This window comes from Melospiza georgiana, chromosome 8, assembly GCF_028018845.1.
Source record: "Melospiza georgiana isolate bMelGeo1 chromosome 8, bMelGeo1.pri, whole genome shotgun sequence".
In the NCBI taxonomy this organism is placed as follows: Eukaryota; Metazoa; Chordata; class Aves; order Passeriformes; family Passerellidae; genus Melospiza; species Melospiza georgiana.
This window is the reverse complement of record NC_080437.1, coordinates 21264706-21280223: the sequence shown is the minus strand read 5'-3', so window position 1 is coordinate 21280223 and position 15518 is coordinate 21264706. Positions and strand designations below refer to the sequence as shown.

The following is a 15518-nucleotide window of genomic DNA, read 5'->3' as shown; positions in this document are numbered from 1 at the left end:
AGAAACAAGCCATGCTTGCCTCATTTATACAGCAGAACTTTACTTACATGCCTTCCCAGTTAGGTAGTATTTCATTGACCCAAATCACCATAGCACTAGCGATATTCTCTTCTTGCTTGAAACGCTCTCTCATTATTTTTTTCCTTTTATGTGCTTCTTTAATTTCTGTCAGGCATAACATGTTAATAACTCTGTATTAGTGTATACAAATTAGTAGGTAAATAATTCAGCTACTACCCAAGTATTTAGATGTCTAAAAGATCAAGGGTAAATTACTGTTGCATGTACTGTTTCTGTTGATTGTAGGTGTATTTCTCTGGACATTTTTAAATTTAAGCTAAGTTGTTCAAATACAGTGATTTAGACAAGCAAAAATCAGACTAGAAAACTAAGATAATTCTCTTCTGCAGTACACAGGATAACTAATAAGCAAGCACATCATCAGCGCTCTTTTTCCACTCTTGATTTTCATACCATATTTCATCTGAGCCTTATTCATTTATTAGACTAACCAGCAATATTTATGGATAATTTTATTATTTAAAAGTGCAATTCTACATCCATTTTAAAACTATTCAAATTTTACTGAAGCTTCCACCTAAACGGATTCTTATTTTCTTTTCTGGAAACAGGACCTAAAGACCTAAGACAAAGTCACAATGCTGAACAAGAGAACAATGTCCTGCCTTCTGATAAAAAAAAGATCATTTGCAGATTCCTCTTATCAAAAAGGCTAAAAGAAGGACAGACCAATGCTCTCCTGACATCACTTAGAACCACTGTGAAATTGCAAGACAGTTTTTATTTAAGCATGCACTGATCACGTCAAGAGAGTAAACATGCCCTCCCTGGTAAACAGAGATGGCTGACCAGCTTCATCAAGGTTTTACTGAAGCTTTGAGTGTGTAGCAACAGTTAATAAACCAGGGCACACACATGAAAACACCACACATGGCTGAACCTCCAAAGATGCCGTTATTAAAGAACACAGACCACAGATCACAATTTACAAGAAACACACCACAAGAGCAGAGTGAAATGCATTGTCAAATGCTGTGGATTTCTTACTGCATCTTTCAAAGTAAGCTGCCATGGATCCATAGATGATCAATCTCTGAAGCTTGTATCTCTGACAATAGCCCAAGTAAAACATGCAGCACAGATTCTTAAAATAGCTTATTCCCTGAATACTAGGCACAAGACTACAAAAGTCCTTTCAACAACTATTCATAGATTGACACAGCACCAGATGCTACAGATCTGTTTTTTAATTAATCGTGCCTAGTGGGAATGAGAAGGTTCACACAGGTACAACTGACTGAAAAATAACCCCAAAGTTTTCATCTCTCTTCACATTGAAATTGATCTGAAATTCTTAGGAAACCAGATCTTAAAGCAGTCAGCTTTATTATACTGTGGCTCGTCGTGGCAACTGCAGCAACACAGCTTCCAAAAAGAGTCCAAGTATCCGGAAAGTTTCTACTACACAAGTATCTTTAAAAAATTAAGTCTTTCCTTAAAAAGTAAAGGTAAGGTTAAGTTGCATTCTGAACTTAGCTACGTTCATTGTAGTAGAATAACAATTTGATAGCTGAGTTCTGTTTTAAACTGCGTGCCCCTATGCACCAGAGAATAACCCAGACATTACACAAGAGGTTCTTTAATGTAGCCACTTGCCTACAAGCCAGGATTTGCTTTATTTTTGCAGCAGAGTGGAGAGGAATTACAGTCATTGCTGGCAGTGGACATACCTCGTTTTTTTGCTTCTGCCACCATCTCATCATACTCCTGTCGATGACGTAAAGCCTCCTCCACTGATTTGGCAGGAAGATTTCTGAAAACAAGTTGTTCCTGAATTCAATACACACAAATGACATTCTGGACCATTTCAGAACAGGATTAAATTCGGTTTCTCTCAAAGGTGAGCTTTGGGACTGCCACATTGTCAGTGTTCCAGTAACAGCTGTAGAGAACTACTAGATAGATGTTTGCTGCTCCTGTTTTTTAGTTCTCCTAGAGCTTCCCCCAAAGTAAGGTTACTAAATTGCTGAACACCTGGAATGATGCTCAAGTGAGTGACAAAAGGAAAATGCTGATATACAATATAGTTATTGATTCCAATGCATTTCTGGCCATGTGTATTTTAATCATATGTTCATATGAAATCTATAATGAAGTATTTTCAATAAAAGGTAAAGGTTTTTATTCATTGTAGTTAACCTCTTAAAATTCTCACAAAAGAAGGTAAGTTTGCCAAAGGAAGAAAGGGTAGATCACCACTGATGTCAGAGCTGAAGCTAAGGAAGCTTGGTGCAGTCTAAAAGTTCACCAGATAAAAATGTGTTTGTTTTTTGGCTGCATAATGATCCCCTAATTGCTAAACACACTTCTTCTTGACCAAGGAGACTCACTTCAAAGCAAATTAGACCACAGGGTTTGGTCTCAGCCTCTTAACTAATGTCTAGTCTACTCTGGTCCAAAATAAATAGAAAACAGTTTTGTCATTTTAATATTTAAAAATTTTTCTGTCTCCTCTCTCATATAAGTAGACAAAATAACTTATTAATATCTTCAATGAAAGTGACAGCAGAAAGTATTTTCAAAGGTTAGACTGTGGCAACACACTGCATGGTTGGGATGGCTCTCCAATTTGAAACAAGTGTCATTTGTAAAAGCATATTTATCTTGGCTTTTGAATTCTAATACTGTAAAAGTAAAGAAAAACATCAGCAATCAAGTTGTTGCATATCTTACCCTATACCATACAGTAAAAGAAATAATGCACTTATGAAAACAAATACTCATAGTAATCTGTAATTCCATTCAGAATATTTCTGTCTTAGCAAGGAATGAGTGTATACACTCCCAGAGAGAAAATCCAAAGAAACACTAATATGCTTTATTTTCCATTTCCTAATTGGAAGAGATTAGAGCAAACATTTAACAGTGCCATCACAAGCTTTTCCATGGTGCAATTTGAAAACATTGCTCCATTTGCTTTCTTTATGTTCTTAGTCAGCAGGTCCTTTCTCTTTCCTTCAAACTGCTGAAGACTGTAGATCTGAAAATACTGACCAATTTATTACCCATTTTTTATTACTATTCTTATTTGTACTTTATGTGGATTTTGTTACATCTTCGACTGCTGTTTCCCTGCCTTCAGCTGCACTTTTAGGTATTACCTACCTAAAATGTTTTAAGTTTCCAAAATAGGGTAAGGGAGGATATGGGAGAAGGAAGTGCACACTGAAAAAGCAGGGAAGAAACAAATAAAGAAAATTCCTGAAGATTTGAGGATGCCCAGAGCATGGTCACAGACCACTGTGAGACACAGTAGATTACAGACTGGTGGCTCCACTACAGTGAGAAAAAAATCCTCAAATACACTGTGATTCACTTAAAGGCTCTTCTGAGAAGTTTGTTAGGCTATTATGTGGGACAGCATAATCCAACCATTCTTTCACATAAGACTTGAGAATTTTAGCTAAAATTCAATCCTTGAGTTGCACAGGAGACTCATACTTACGCTGGGCGATCCTCCAGAATCAAAGCAGTAGTTGAAAGTGGTTCAAACTCAATATTTTTACGTCTGGCTGATGGGGGTGGAGGTTTATACATTCTTCCTGTCCGTGCTTCATACTCCTAAACAGCATTATTGATAAAAATTACATTTCAACTTTCAGTCTCACTCCAAATTAGTAAGCATGATATTACTAAATGCATAAATAATTTCACATTAAATATTTTAACATTACTTAATAAGACAGCAAGTGGCAAACACTACAAGTTGAAATTGCTGATAGCAACAGTGCAGCTTTCCAGACTGCCGAGTAAAGATGAATGAGAAAGCAGTTTCTTGTATCAACTTAATCTTTGATCTGTTCTCATTCAATATTTCAACTAAGCATCCCAGGATCAGGTGGTAAAGAAATCTGCATAATCTACCCAGCCTAGCTAGTGCACAAGCGTATTTAAGTAACGTGTGAATCTGACAATTAAAAAACCCACCACTAATCAAGAACATGTGTCTCTTTCCATTTCTTCCTCCCGAATCCAGCCCCCCTTAAGATCCAGTACACCTCACATTCCCAAGGCCTGGAACAGCCCCATCACACCCACATAAACCAAAACCACCTACAGTACACTCAGTGACAATATACCAGTATTTATCATTACAAGCCTGTTCCATATAATTTCCTTCTGCTGAGGTTAAAACATGCAATCTACTTAGAAAGAAATATTTAACTGCCTCCAATACACACAAGATTCTGAGGAAGAAAGAATTCTAATCCTTTGACCACAACAGCAACTCAACAAAACAAAAATATGACACAATCCTTAGAAAAAAGCTAAACAGAGCCAGATGAAAACATCAAATCTCACATCCCCTTCTTTTTTTCCTCTGTAAATAAAAATTTACTGCCAAGTTAATGGAATAATATGCATCAACACCATTTGGCACATTGAAACAAGTATCTTGAACGACTGGACACAGGACTGGTAGAGTTCTGTTATAATTTACACAAGCAAAATCAAAAACTCAATGCTCACCATTTGAATGAACACACATAGTCTCAAGCCGAAAATGATTTCATTCCACTTAAAAATAGAAACAACCTCAGTACTCCTGTCACGCTGTATACTTCAGGACACTCAGTACATCTGTAAATTAGGAATGTATCCTGTGATAACACCCAGAGATCAGCATCCAGGCTGCAGCACAACAGCAATGCCATCCCAACTTGGTAGAAGTTCTGATTTACTTCCATATTCTCCTTTGTAACAAGAGTAACCAAATCAAGTTCATTTAGTGGTCAGAGGTGAGGAAGTTCAAACATTAGCAACCTTTTCAACATCTCTACATATCTAACTTGTATGCAAAAAAAAGGGGGGGGGGAAGAAAAAAATATTAAAAAAGCACTGCAAGATGTCTATCAGAAATGAAGCCACTCTTAAGCCATTTTTTAACACAAGTGATACATGTGAACAGGACTAGTGGTTCCAGCTATTGCCTGTGCTAAGAACTGATACACTATTTCCAAGGCAACAGAGGAAGAAAAAACCAAAAATTAAAAATTCTTTAACAGAGATATTCACAAAAGGCAGAACTCATCATCCACCTGTGTTTCTGAAAGTACACATCATGAACACTTGGATTTTTTAAAAAGAGATCATATGGGCAGAGAAGGAGAACTATAAGTGTTACTAGAGTCCATAGAGAGACCAAAATAGCCTCAGGCTCAAACTGTCATGGCTGCACATTCCCCAAACTGAAATACATTCCAAAGTATCAGAACCTTCCAAGGGAAGATGCTTTTTCCTAAAGAAGCCTGTGCTCTAGGAAACTGATTTGAAGATCAGATCCCACAACTATCAGATGTGTAGAGAAATCCTACAAATAAAGTATCCATTTTTTTCTGGAATACTTTATATGACGACACGTAAAGAATCCAATATCCTTCACTGTGCAGTTCATGCAGAATCTAAAAAGCTTGAACTGACATAAAACTTCACTTTGAAAGATGCGAGTTAATATTCTCCCACAACAAGGTCAAAATACAACTTAAAGTCAAATGTCTTGTCAAATGCTTAACATGCAGGGCATGAGCCAGAAGATAGAACAGCTGACAGCTAAGATTCAAGACTATGTAAAACCTGTATATGTAAAACAATTACTTTGGAAGCGTCCCATGTATGGTTTCACAAGAAGGTTGTTTAAAAAAAATTTATTGCAACATATCAGGCATTTATTGAAAATTCCAGAACACTTCCTAATTCCAAAATAAACAAATTTCAGCTTTAATAAAAAGTTATCATCTTACTAAGTCTGGAACACCATCCTGTTATCTACCGCCAATAATCAACTCAGTAAGAAGCTAAAATCATGTTTTTCCTGAAAAGCACTGTGACAATATACTTAAGAGTGCTTCAATATGTGGAGGGACTTGCATTTCTAGTATTTATTCCTGCAGAGACACAGATAAGCCTATTAAACTACAGACAGGTAACTGGGGCTGGGAAAACATATTTTGCTTATAAACTGCATTTGTTTAAGAAGATAAAGATATCTCAAATAGTTTCTTCTTAAAACAACAAAAAACCCTATCCAAAAACCAGAAGCCCAAAAAACCCCACCCCCTACCATCACAACAAAGAACACCAAAAAAATTCCCTGGTATTCTAAATAATAATTTTAAAAAGTAAATAAACCCACAGAGGTCTTTATTGCTTGCACCTTTTTGTTATCTACATGGAAAACATGCAAGTCTGAAATTTCATTTATTCCTCTGCTGTAGTACCATAAAGGACAGTCAGATCATTGAGAGTCATTTTCAATACCTCTAAACAGGACTGGACTGCTCTGTGTAACACAAAAGTAACTGCTCATAGCTTCCTCTTCCAATACTTAAGCCAATGACCTTAGAGAAAGGAAAGCCAGCTGCACTGCAGCATTCCAAAAGCGTTAGTAGACCTGAAGTAGGGTATGCTTGTGGGGATAAAGTATTTAGCTAAGTGTGAAACACAGGGATTCAGTGTGAAAAGACAAATTTGCATCTACAGAGCTCAAACGATACAGCTGTAAAGGAATAAATACCAACCATAAAATTCAACATGAATCTGGAATTAAGTTTGATTTATTTATGATCCAATAACAAAAGCTGAACTCGTGGGAATAAGTGATAAATGCCTTTGGTTACAAGGACTATGGAAGTTCTCACAGTACCAATTATATAAACAAAACACCACACATCCAATTATGTTGTAGGTATGCTGGAGGAGAAAGGCATCTGATGTGTAGAGAATTTCTGCAACTAAAGAATGCAACACTGAATAAGCTTCCCCTGTCTTAAGGATTGCCTCTATTTAAAGTAGATGTTAAGGCATACTAATACTCCAATTAAACATCCTGTGTATGACAGTTTCTTCTAATATGCTTTCTCCTCTCTAATGCTAAGTCTGATCCTAAAATAGTTTTTATTCAATCAGCTGTGGCTTCTGCTGATGAAACAGAGTGGGGATTGCCATATATTGTGCAAAAGGTTTTAAACCTCTCTCCCTTCTACACACACTGGAGCAGATGGGTCTATGAAACATCTATATGATTATTTCATTATGTTGTACAGCTAACTAGATATATCATCAGAAAGATTACAGGCCTTCATTTGAATCAGGGCTGATCATCCAAGAATAGAAGCATTAATAGAATCACCTAGGAGTGCATCCATGTAAAAAGAATTTCTGCTAATGAATAATCCTACATCAGCATGCATGTTGCCTCCAGGTTAAATGTTAAAATTGCTGAGCTAGCATTGGCTATAAAGTGATTATAAACAAAGGAGTGTTTATAGCAAGAGTAGATGTCACTTAAAAATCCTGTGAGTCATAAACTAGACATTTTCCCAGAAATAGGAATTCCAGATGTTGTCAGGACAGGCAGAACAGTACATTCTCGCCTAATTTGCAGGTGAAATAGAAAGAACAGATGTATCGATGGAGAAGAAAATACTAATCTTCACACAGTACAAAAGGACAACCAAACAGACACTTAAGAGTTTCTAGGTCAATCTTCCAAAGTTAATGCCATTCACTTTCAATTCTTTGTTTGCTGTATTTTTTCCTCAATTGGATATTTAATAAGGTGCATCAAGTTTCATCTGTTGTTTACAAGAAGTCACCGGCCCTGGGCCCAATAAAGACATGCTGAGAGTGGCCAGGCCGTGTAATGTGAACCACAGGCACCAGAACCAACCAGCAGTTATGGGACTGCTGTTCCACAGTTCCACAGAACTGAGAAGCCAGTCTGTACTGTTCATGTTTAACACAGAGTGCAGAATTACACAAAAAGTGTACAAAGTAATGGGCATGCACAATTTCAGAAGGATCCCAGTCACACAAATAGATAATGTAAATTGTAACAAAAGTTTCAATAGCTATGCTTTTCTAGTTTTCCAATTCCAGATGGGAAATAGTGATTAAAAGCATCTGGAGTTCTGAAGTGCTAATAGCTTGTGTGGCTCAGAGACAGAAAGATTCTAATATATAAATCTTCAAATTTAGTAATTTGTTAAAAAATATTACAAATTTAGCCTTTAAAAAACTTTTACCATTAAGCAATGAGGCACAGCAAACATAGAAAGTAAATTACTGTCAAGCTGTATGATTACCTATTTCTTGCTATCCAGGAACATGCAATATAAACAATACACAATAATTCTCTATCACTTGAAGTCGTTAGTGAGATTCACATGTGAAACTTGTTTATTTTGCTAATGGTTTTTAATGAGTTGATGGTTAGTGCCATAAAATATTCATGCTACTGTGAAAATGTGATGTTTGTACTATTTTAATGAGTGCTACACAGTCCCATGCATGGCATCAAATACAACTACAAAAAGTATATATTAAATTTCATACCCCTGTGTTTAATAGACTGAGAGCAGATATTGACGCAAGACTGCCAGAACTGTCATCCTAATAAGAAAAACAGAAGCAGAGCCTTAGTGAATAAATAAAGGAAAAGACCATGACAAAACAGCAATATGCAATCCAAAATTTAAATTCACACGTAGACTATTTATCTTGTATTTTTGAAAAAACATGGATGTGTCTGTTCCTCTTCCTTTTCCAGCCCTCAAAACAGACATATACAAAGACTTCCCACTTGTGCAAGGTCTGTACAGACATTGACTGGATTGTTCTTCTGGTTTAATTGATGTTTTATATTTTCAGTAATCAGCCCCTTTGCCCATGGGAGATTTTTTCCATGGCACTTCTCAGATGCATGACAAAGGCAGTCCCTGATACACCCTGTGTCTCCCTAGTACACACCACTCACAGACATTAGACTGACTTAACCACAGCCTTGGAAGGTACATGCTGTTAGAAAGGAGAAACAAAACATTGTCCTCTGCCATGTTATTATTGATATTTCTAAACTGAAAGCTCAAAAGTGGGCTATACCTCAGCCTTGCTGGTGATAACAAGGATGTATTTGTAAAGGTTTGAGCAACAGTCACTTCCATTAAAAATAAGATTCTAAGCACCACTCAAGCAGCAAGGCAATCAGGTATAAAAGCAAGCCCAGGTACAGGAGACCCTGGTACAACTACAGCTCTGCACATTTTCCAACCAAAAGTCAAAGCTGGTTTTATAATGGAAAGCTATAATAAGCCAAGCTAAAAGATGGGGTGTGTAGGGGAGGTGACAAACAAAGCCCACTGCTTTTAAGCCTGTGCCTGGAAGAAGGAAAAAAAGTTTTTTATCATTAATTCAACGGAACACATCTGCAGTGTTCAGAATAATAGAAACCATTTTAAAGGTTTTCTTCTTCCTTGCCATACTATTTTTCCTTTTCCATACTGAAGTACCATGCTAACCTTGGAAGGGTAAGATTTATATTAAAACAAACCAACAAAAAAAACCCCACAATCTCACACTTTAAATAAATGTCCAAGAAAGACAGCAGATTTACCACCTGAACCTACCCTTTTGGAATTTGATACAGCCTGCCTAGATGATGACTTTGCTTCCTCAGCACCTCAAGCTCAGCAGCATATCTGCTTAACCTGCAAATGCTCAGTTCTTTGAGAGAAGAAAAAATCCTACAGATCATGCTTGGCTAAAGAAATTCAAAGACCCAAGAGAAGGAGAGGGATCCCACAAAGAGAGAATCCAGAAGACCAAAAAATAAAATATAATGTCCCCATCACATCAAAGTAAAGTAAGTTCTATAATTTTTATTATCTCAATTTATATTATTTGTTTCCTCCAAATGCAGCAACTTTCAGGAACAGAAATGAAAACACATACCTATGTATGCCCATGCTTTCTTTTTCAAGCCTTAGTAAGAGAACAGTTGCTTCAATACTCATTGTAGTTGTTCTTAAAGACTTTGTTTTTAAAAAAAACAGCAGTCAAAAGAATTCACATCAGCAGAGTCAATACTTGCATGTCATTTTCAAAACACTGATCCCTTCTCCCCTTGTAAGGTACTCCCCTGAAGATGCATTTGTGCCACCAACATAGCACTGATATTGTTAGAAGTTCTCCTTAACAAGTTTCCCTTGTCAAAGCAACTTGGGACGTCCTGGCAGTAGGAGCTGAACCGTATTTTATGGCCTTTATGCCAAACAAAAGAAAGCATCTGTCACCATTTTACTGACAAGATACTCACTGAAGAAATTTAAAACATTGGGGAATGTCTATGGTTTACCTCTAGAACAGATATTTTACTGACTACACATGTGATAATTGAATGATGCAGGACATTTCTTGAAAATCTGACCAGCTACAGCATCTACAAAGAAACCATCCCAGCCTTCTCACTGCTTCTGGTAGGGCAAATTGTTATAATACTGCTACAGGTGTTACAGGTTCCTTGCAAGACCCAATAGCCCCATTTATTATCAGTCCTTGTTTCTAGGCAGATTGTTACCAATGTATTTCTGCTCTGTATCTGGCAAACAGGCAGAAGTATTGCCTTTCCTTTTTCTCCAGTAGTAGTGCAAGGTGAGCCAATGGGGCCTCTAAATAACAATATGCTTAAGAACCACTCCTGTAAAAAAGCATTCAACAACTTTCCTAAGATAGTCAGTCCTTGGGTTTGCTTACAAACAAACAAACACACACACACATTTTATAGGCATTAAGAGCTTTGTGCACTTTTAAACTCTAAAAACCAGGACTGGAGGGAAGAGGGAAGAGTTAATATTGCAAGCCAAAATGTTTGAGTCATATGAAAACTGATTCAAACCACATCTGTTCCTCTGAAGAGAAGCCTCTGAAAACCCTTGTCCCTGGGAGACCACGGGAATTCTGCCGAATTAATGACTGCAATTTCTCCGTTAGATCTCAGACTGGAGATAACAACATTGGAAAAACATTCAAGTGAAGACACTTGTTTTAGCCCTCAGGTACTTCATCTTTGTAAATATTTCAGAGCCATCCCAACATATTTGCAGAGGTTAGATGCAAAACAGTGACCCAGTCAAAGCTAGTACTTAATGGACTGTCAAAGATTAAAACCTTCAATTTTGTACACAAGGTGACAGCTATTGGAAAAGATGGCTTCACTTCACTTCTGAACAAGCAGTCATTGCTAAAATCACTGCAAGCTTTTAATGTTGTGGCAGATTTAAGTAGAAAAGAAGCTTTTTTTTTCCACTTCATTTAAGGCTGCCACTGAGAAAAGCATTATTAAAACTGCTGATAAAGCAAGTTTGGTCTATGTTTTGCTTGGTTTTTATATTGCAAAGTGTAATTGCATATTTTGAATTTACTTCAATTCAGGCATATTATGAAAAACCCACCATACTGCTTTAAACAAATTAATAAAATGTATGCAAGCCTGCCTTAATAAAATAAGGTAAACTTAATGATTTGATATTCAGAAAAATTTTTATCATAGATTAAAAGCTCTTTAACTGTAAGCACAAAAACTGAAATTGTGCTTGCATTTTTAAACAGCATCTGGACTTTGGGTCAATACATTCCAAAATGTTATATATCAGCCCACGAGTCTGTTTCTGCTTTAAATGCTTCTGCATTAAAGTATTTCAACAGTCTAATTTAAAGCAGATTTCTGTACAGACTGAAAAGAATTTACCAAACTGATCATTAATGACAACATGCTTCTTATAATAGCTAGTTTTATTAGCTGCAGTTCATGAAAAAAGGCACACTTCCTAAAACCATCAGATGCATTTGACATTTGCAGTCCTGGGGAGTTGTTTTCCCTTTTCAAAAAAAATAAAACAGTGAAGGAAAAAAGCCCAGAGGAAGGAGATGTCCAGCAAAAGAGTTGGCCTCAATCACATCCTGCTTGGGCAGCTCTAAATCCAAGGAGAGCTGAGCGTGCCAGCAGCTGCGAGTGGGGATCTGCAGCTGCCAAGAACTTCCAACCTCTGACCCAGTTTGCGGGAGCGCGTCGCGCCCGGGGCGGCGCAGCTGCACGGACGGGGCAAACACCACGGGCTGCCGTGCCACGGAACACTCAGCATCTTCCACTCGGCCTGAGAGGCCTGCAAAGAAATTACTCACAATCATGTTCATTAGGCAGTCTCTGAAGGCACAGCTGGCTGGCATCCTCATCTGAAAAATGTCTGAAACAGTATCCCCAGTGAAGTTCCCAGATTTTCCTGGAGGTTATTCAAGATAATACAAGCACTACCGGACTTCTCTGGAAGTGAAGTTGTCATATAGCAGTGTCTAGTTGATAGACAGTGACTGGGAGCCACAAGCATTCATTTAAATGTGATCAGCAATTTACTACATCATCCTTACCATTAACAAAAAGAAAAAGAGAGGTTTCCTTCAGCCAGGATGGGAAAGGGACACATAAGCCCCACCAGTCTTTTGGCTATATATCTACAATGATGCAATTTTTCTCAGTTTTACTAACAGGAAAGTATTTCATGCTTCATGATATTGCCATACAACTTTGATGTAAGTATTATCCTTATCCAAAAGACTTCCTCCTCCTATTAATTGCAAAGTTTTTCCTGTTGTGAGTTAATTTTTCTTGCAACAGGACTTCTTCAGATCTCATCTTTTACATGCAGGATGCTGACTCATTACTGAGTTTCCTTAATCAAAGGTTTATTTGCACCCTCCCAAAGCTGGCCACTGACATCAGTAAAGTGAAAGGACCGCGTCCAACCATGAAAAATAATGTTCAGGAATGGCAAGATTTATGGCTAATAATAAACTGCCATAAACTCCCTCACAGGCAGCTTTCCTACCTTCTTGTAGTCTTACACCTAAGGTTCATTTTAAAAAGCTGGCTAACAAGAAGTAACCATGGTTCTGGCCACAAAGAGCTAAAAAATTGGGGGGAAATATGAGGTTTCTGTTTCAATCATATCTGATCCCTCCACTTTGATTTAGAAAGTCAAAGAGCATGTTTGGAGAGATATTCCATGTAGGTTATGAAGTCACCTGACAGATTCACAGAATTCCACGTAAACAAAACACATTAAGCTTTAATCATACTTCTGTCAACTTCTTGAAGGCCTTATATTGTTTTCACTCACATCCCCAGCATAGTGAGAAATTCGTCTAGAGACTACAGTCAGCCATTTGAAGTGAAAATGCTATTCCCCATTGATCTTCAATAACCAACTGTGCCTACATTCATTCTAACCCATCACCAGCTTAGCAAATTCCAACAATTTTGAGAAAAGAAACCATCAGCTTTTCTTCAAAGGCATATGCACAAGGAGCTACATAGTAAGTTTTAAACACACGTGCAAGACATTTGACATATGCTAATTATGGAGACACTGGGGTCATTTCACAATTTAAAATCAAATTTCCTTAGGTATGTAGTTCTAACTGTGTGTAGAGCAGAGTGTCAAGCTGGTTCCCCCACTGGTAACTATCTTTTAGCTCATGATGCTTTAGATAAAGACCATGAATGATTTAGCCAAATAGAAAGCTAAAACCATTAGCAATTACTGGTACTTCACTCAAGATCATGTAAATCCAACAGTGACTCTAATCTGGAAAACATTATAGCACAAACCACATGACTAGGAGCAACTCAATCATGGCTAAACATAATACATTGTTGTGATACATTTGCTTTTCCGACACTTTGGAGGAGTTAAAAAACAGAAACACTACTGTTTAAAACAAACACCATCACTGAGGGAAAACAGAATAAGAAAGTAAGACTATTTCATCAGATCATCATCTTCAACAGGTAGCCCAGGAAAGATGTGGATGCCCCATCCCTGAAAGTGTTCAAAGTCAGGTTGGACAGGGCTTAGAGCAACCTGGTCTATTGGAAGGTGTCTGCCCATAGCAGGGAGAGCAGGACTCCCTTCCAACCCAAACAATTCTATTATAACATGATCTCCAGATCAAATATCTTCATTACTAGAAAACAGTAAGCAGATGACAGGTAACACTGTGCAGATTCTCCACTTCTCAGGATGGAAGAGACATCTGGATTTTACCACAGTATTTTCACAGCACAAGGCCAACAGCATGCACCTGCAAGCAAAGCAAGAATGCTTGCCCTCTCCCACCCAAAGAGGAAAACCACTTAAATTTGAAAAAGCATTCATTTTACTTCACACTCAAATCACAGAATAATCTGAGTTGGAAGGGATCTTCAAAGGTCACATAATTTCAACCCATTGTCACAAGTCACATTGCATTAAAGTCCTTCAAAAAGATCCTCTAGTTTTTGACCTTGGTTGCTCCCAAAAGGCCCTCTTTGCCACAAAGCCCCTTCTAGGAGACAACTGAACACTGCCTCATTCACAGCCATTTACACCTGCCAAACACTTATTTGGAATTTAACAAAGCAGACAGAGAAAGCAGACCTCAAGAGATTCAAGTTACTGTTTTAACCAACACAGTGGACGTTTATATTTCTTATGTCAACAAATCTTTCAGGTTTGCACGCTAACATTACGGTAATGATACATTACCAATTGCTCCCCTTTGAACACTGACATCTTAGTATTATTTTATCAGAAGTATTATTTTATCAAAGACAGATTCCACAGGAACAATTATATGGAAGTGCAACCTTGTGGTAGAGGAAGGAAATCAGAAGTGTCTTTGTGAAGAATTCCAGTAGCTCAAAGTCAAGTTTAATTTACAGTATTATTTTGCAACAAAGTATCTTGAGTGAGATTAAAACTTTAAATTAAAGAAGATTACATGTTTCAGAATTCTAAGGAATTTGTCAGAGGTCACCTACATAGGAAGTCTTCCAGACAAGGATGGCAATGGAAAAATGAGTCATATTGCAGCATTTCATGTTAAATACAACAAAATTTTATGGGAAATTAATGCAAGTTCTAATGTCTTGACAAAAACAGCTTAAGTGCTTTCTGAACCTATACCATCTTTTTAGAAGTACTTTTTATAAGTACTGAGATGTACTGAAGAATGCACAAAATAATAATAAAACTCAAATTCCTTAGTAACTACTATTACTTAAAGCCCCAAAGTAATGTTCTCAGAGCAGCCTGTGTTCATATAACACCAATGTGGATATAACAGCAGAGAAATGCAGTACCTGTATCTTATTTTTACAATTTTCCTAGCTTGAGTTATGTGATGTTTACTCACCTGCTGAATAATTTTGGAATCTTTTGGAAGGTTTTCCCTGGGTGGGACTTTTCCAAACAACTTCCAACCAGGAGCGCTTTGGACAGCAGGTTTGAGTTCCTTTGTCCTTTTAGTGAAGAAGTTTCTGAAAAGAGAGAAAGGATTTGTTTTGTTTGTTATAAGCATATAAACAAAGAATATTGTTCCTATCCTATTTACATTTCTTCAATTTCTCCACCAGTTCACTTGGGTGAACTGTAGAGATTTACTGCTCAGCAAATGCAAAGTGCATTCTGCTTTCAAATAATTAATTTGAAGTGGAGCATCTTTCATTACAGGTGCTTTGATGCTAATATTTGTATTTAACACTCAACTTTACCTCTAAGCCACTTTATCAGAGCTTTTTTTTAGTAATAGCAGGCACTTCCTTATACAAAAACAGCACACCACAG

The 15518-nt window shown here is 37.2% G+C and overlaps 1 protein-coding gene across 2 annotated transcripts in view; it reads right to left on the bottom strand.

The window, feature by feature from the left end:
• The window catches only part of TBC1D12 (TBC1 domain family member 12), a 41329-nt gene that overhangs the window by 9161 nt on the left and 16650 nt on the right, over positions 1-15518 (bottom strand). The window contains exons 2-6 of one of the 2 annotated variants that reach the window (XM_058029052.1): positions 15088-15211; positions 8416-8472; positions 3527-3642; positions 1752-1834; positions 48-165 (exon numbers count right to left, since the gene is read on the bottom strand). In XM_058029052.1, coding sequence (XP_057885035.1) covers positions 48-165; positions 1752-1834; positions 3527-3642; positions 8416-8472; positions 15088-15211 — 498 coding nt within the window. The remainder of the gene's footprint in view (positions 1-47; positions 166-1751; positions 1835-3526; positions 3643-8415; positions 8473-15087; positions 15212-15518) is intronic. The other variant, XM_058029053.1, reaches the window with a different exon arrangement.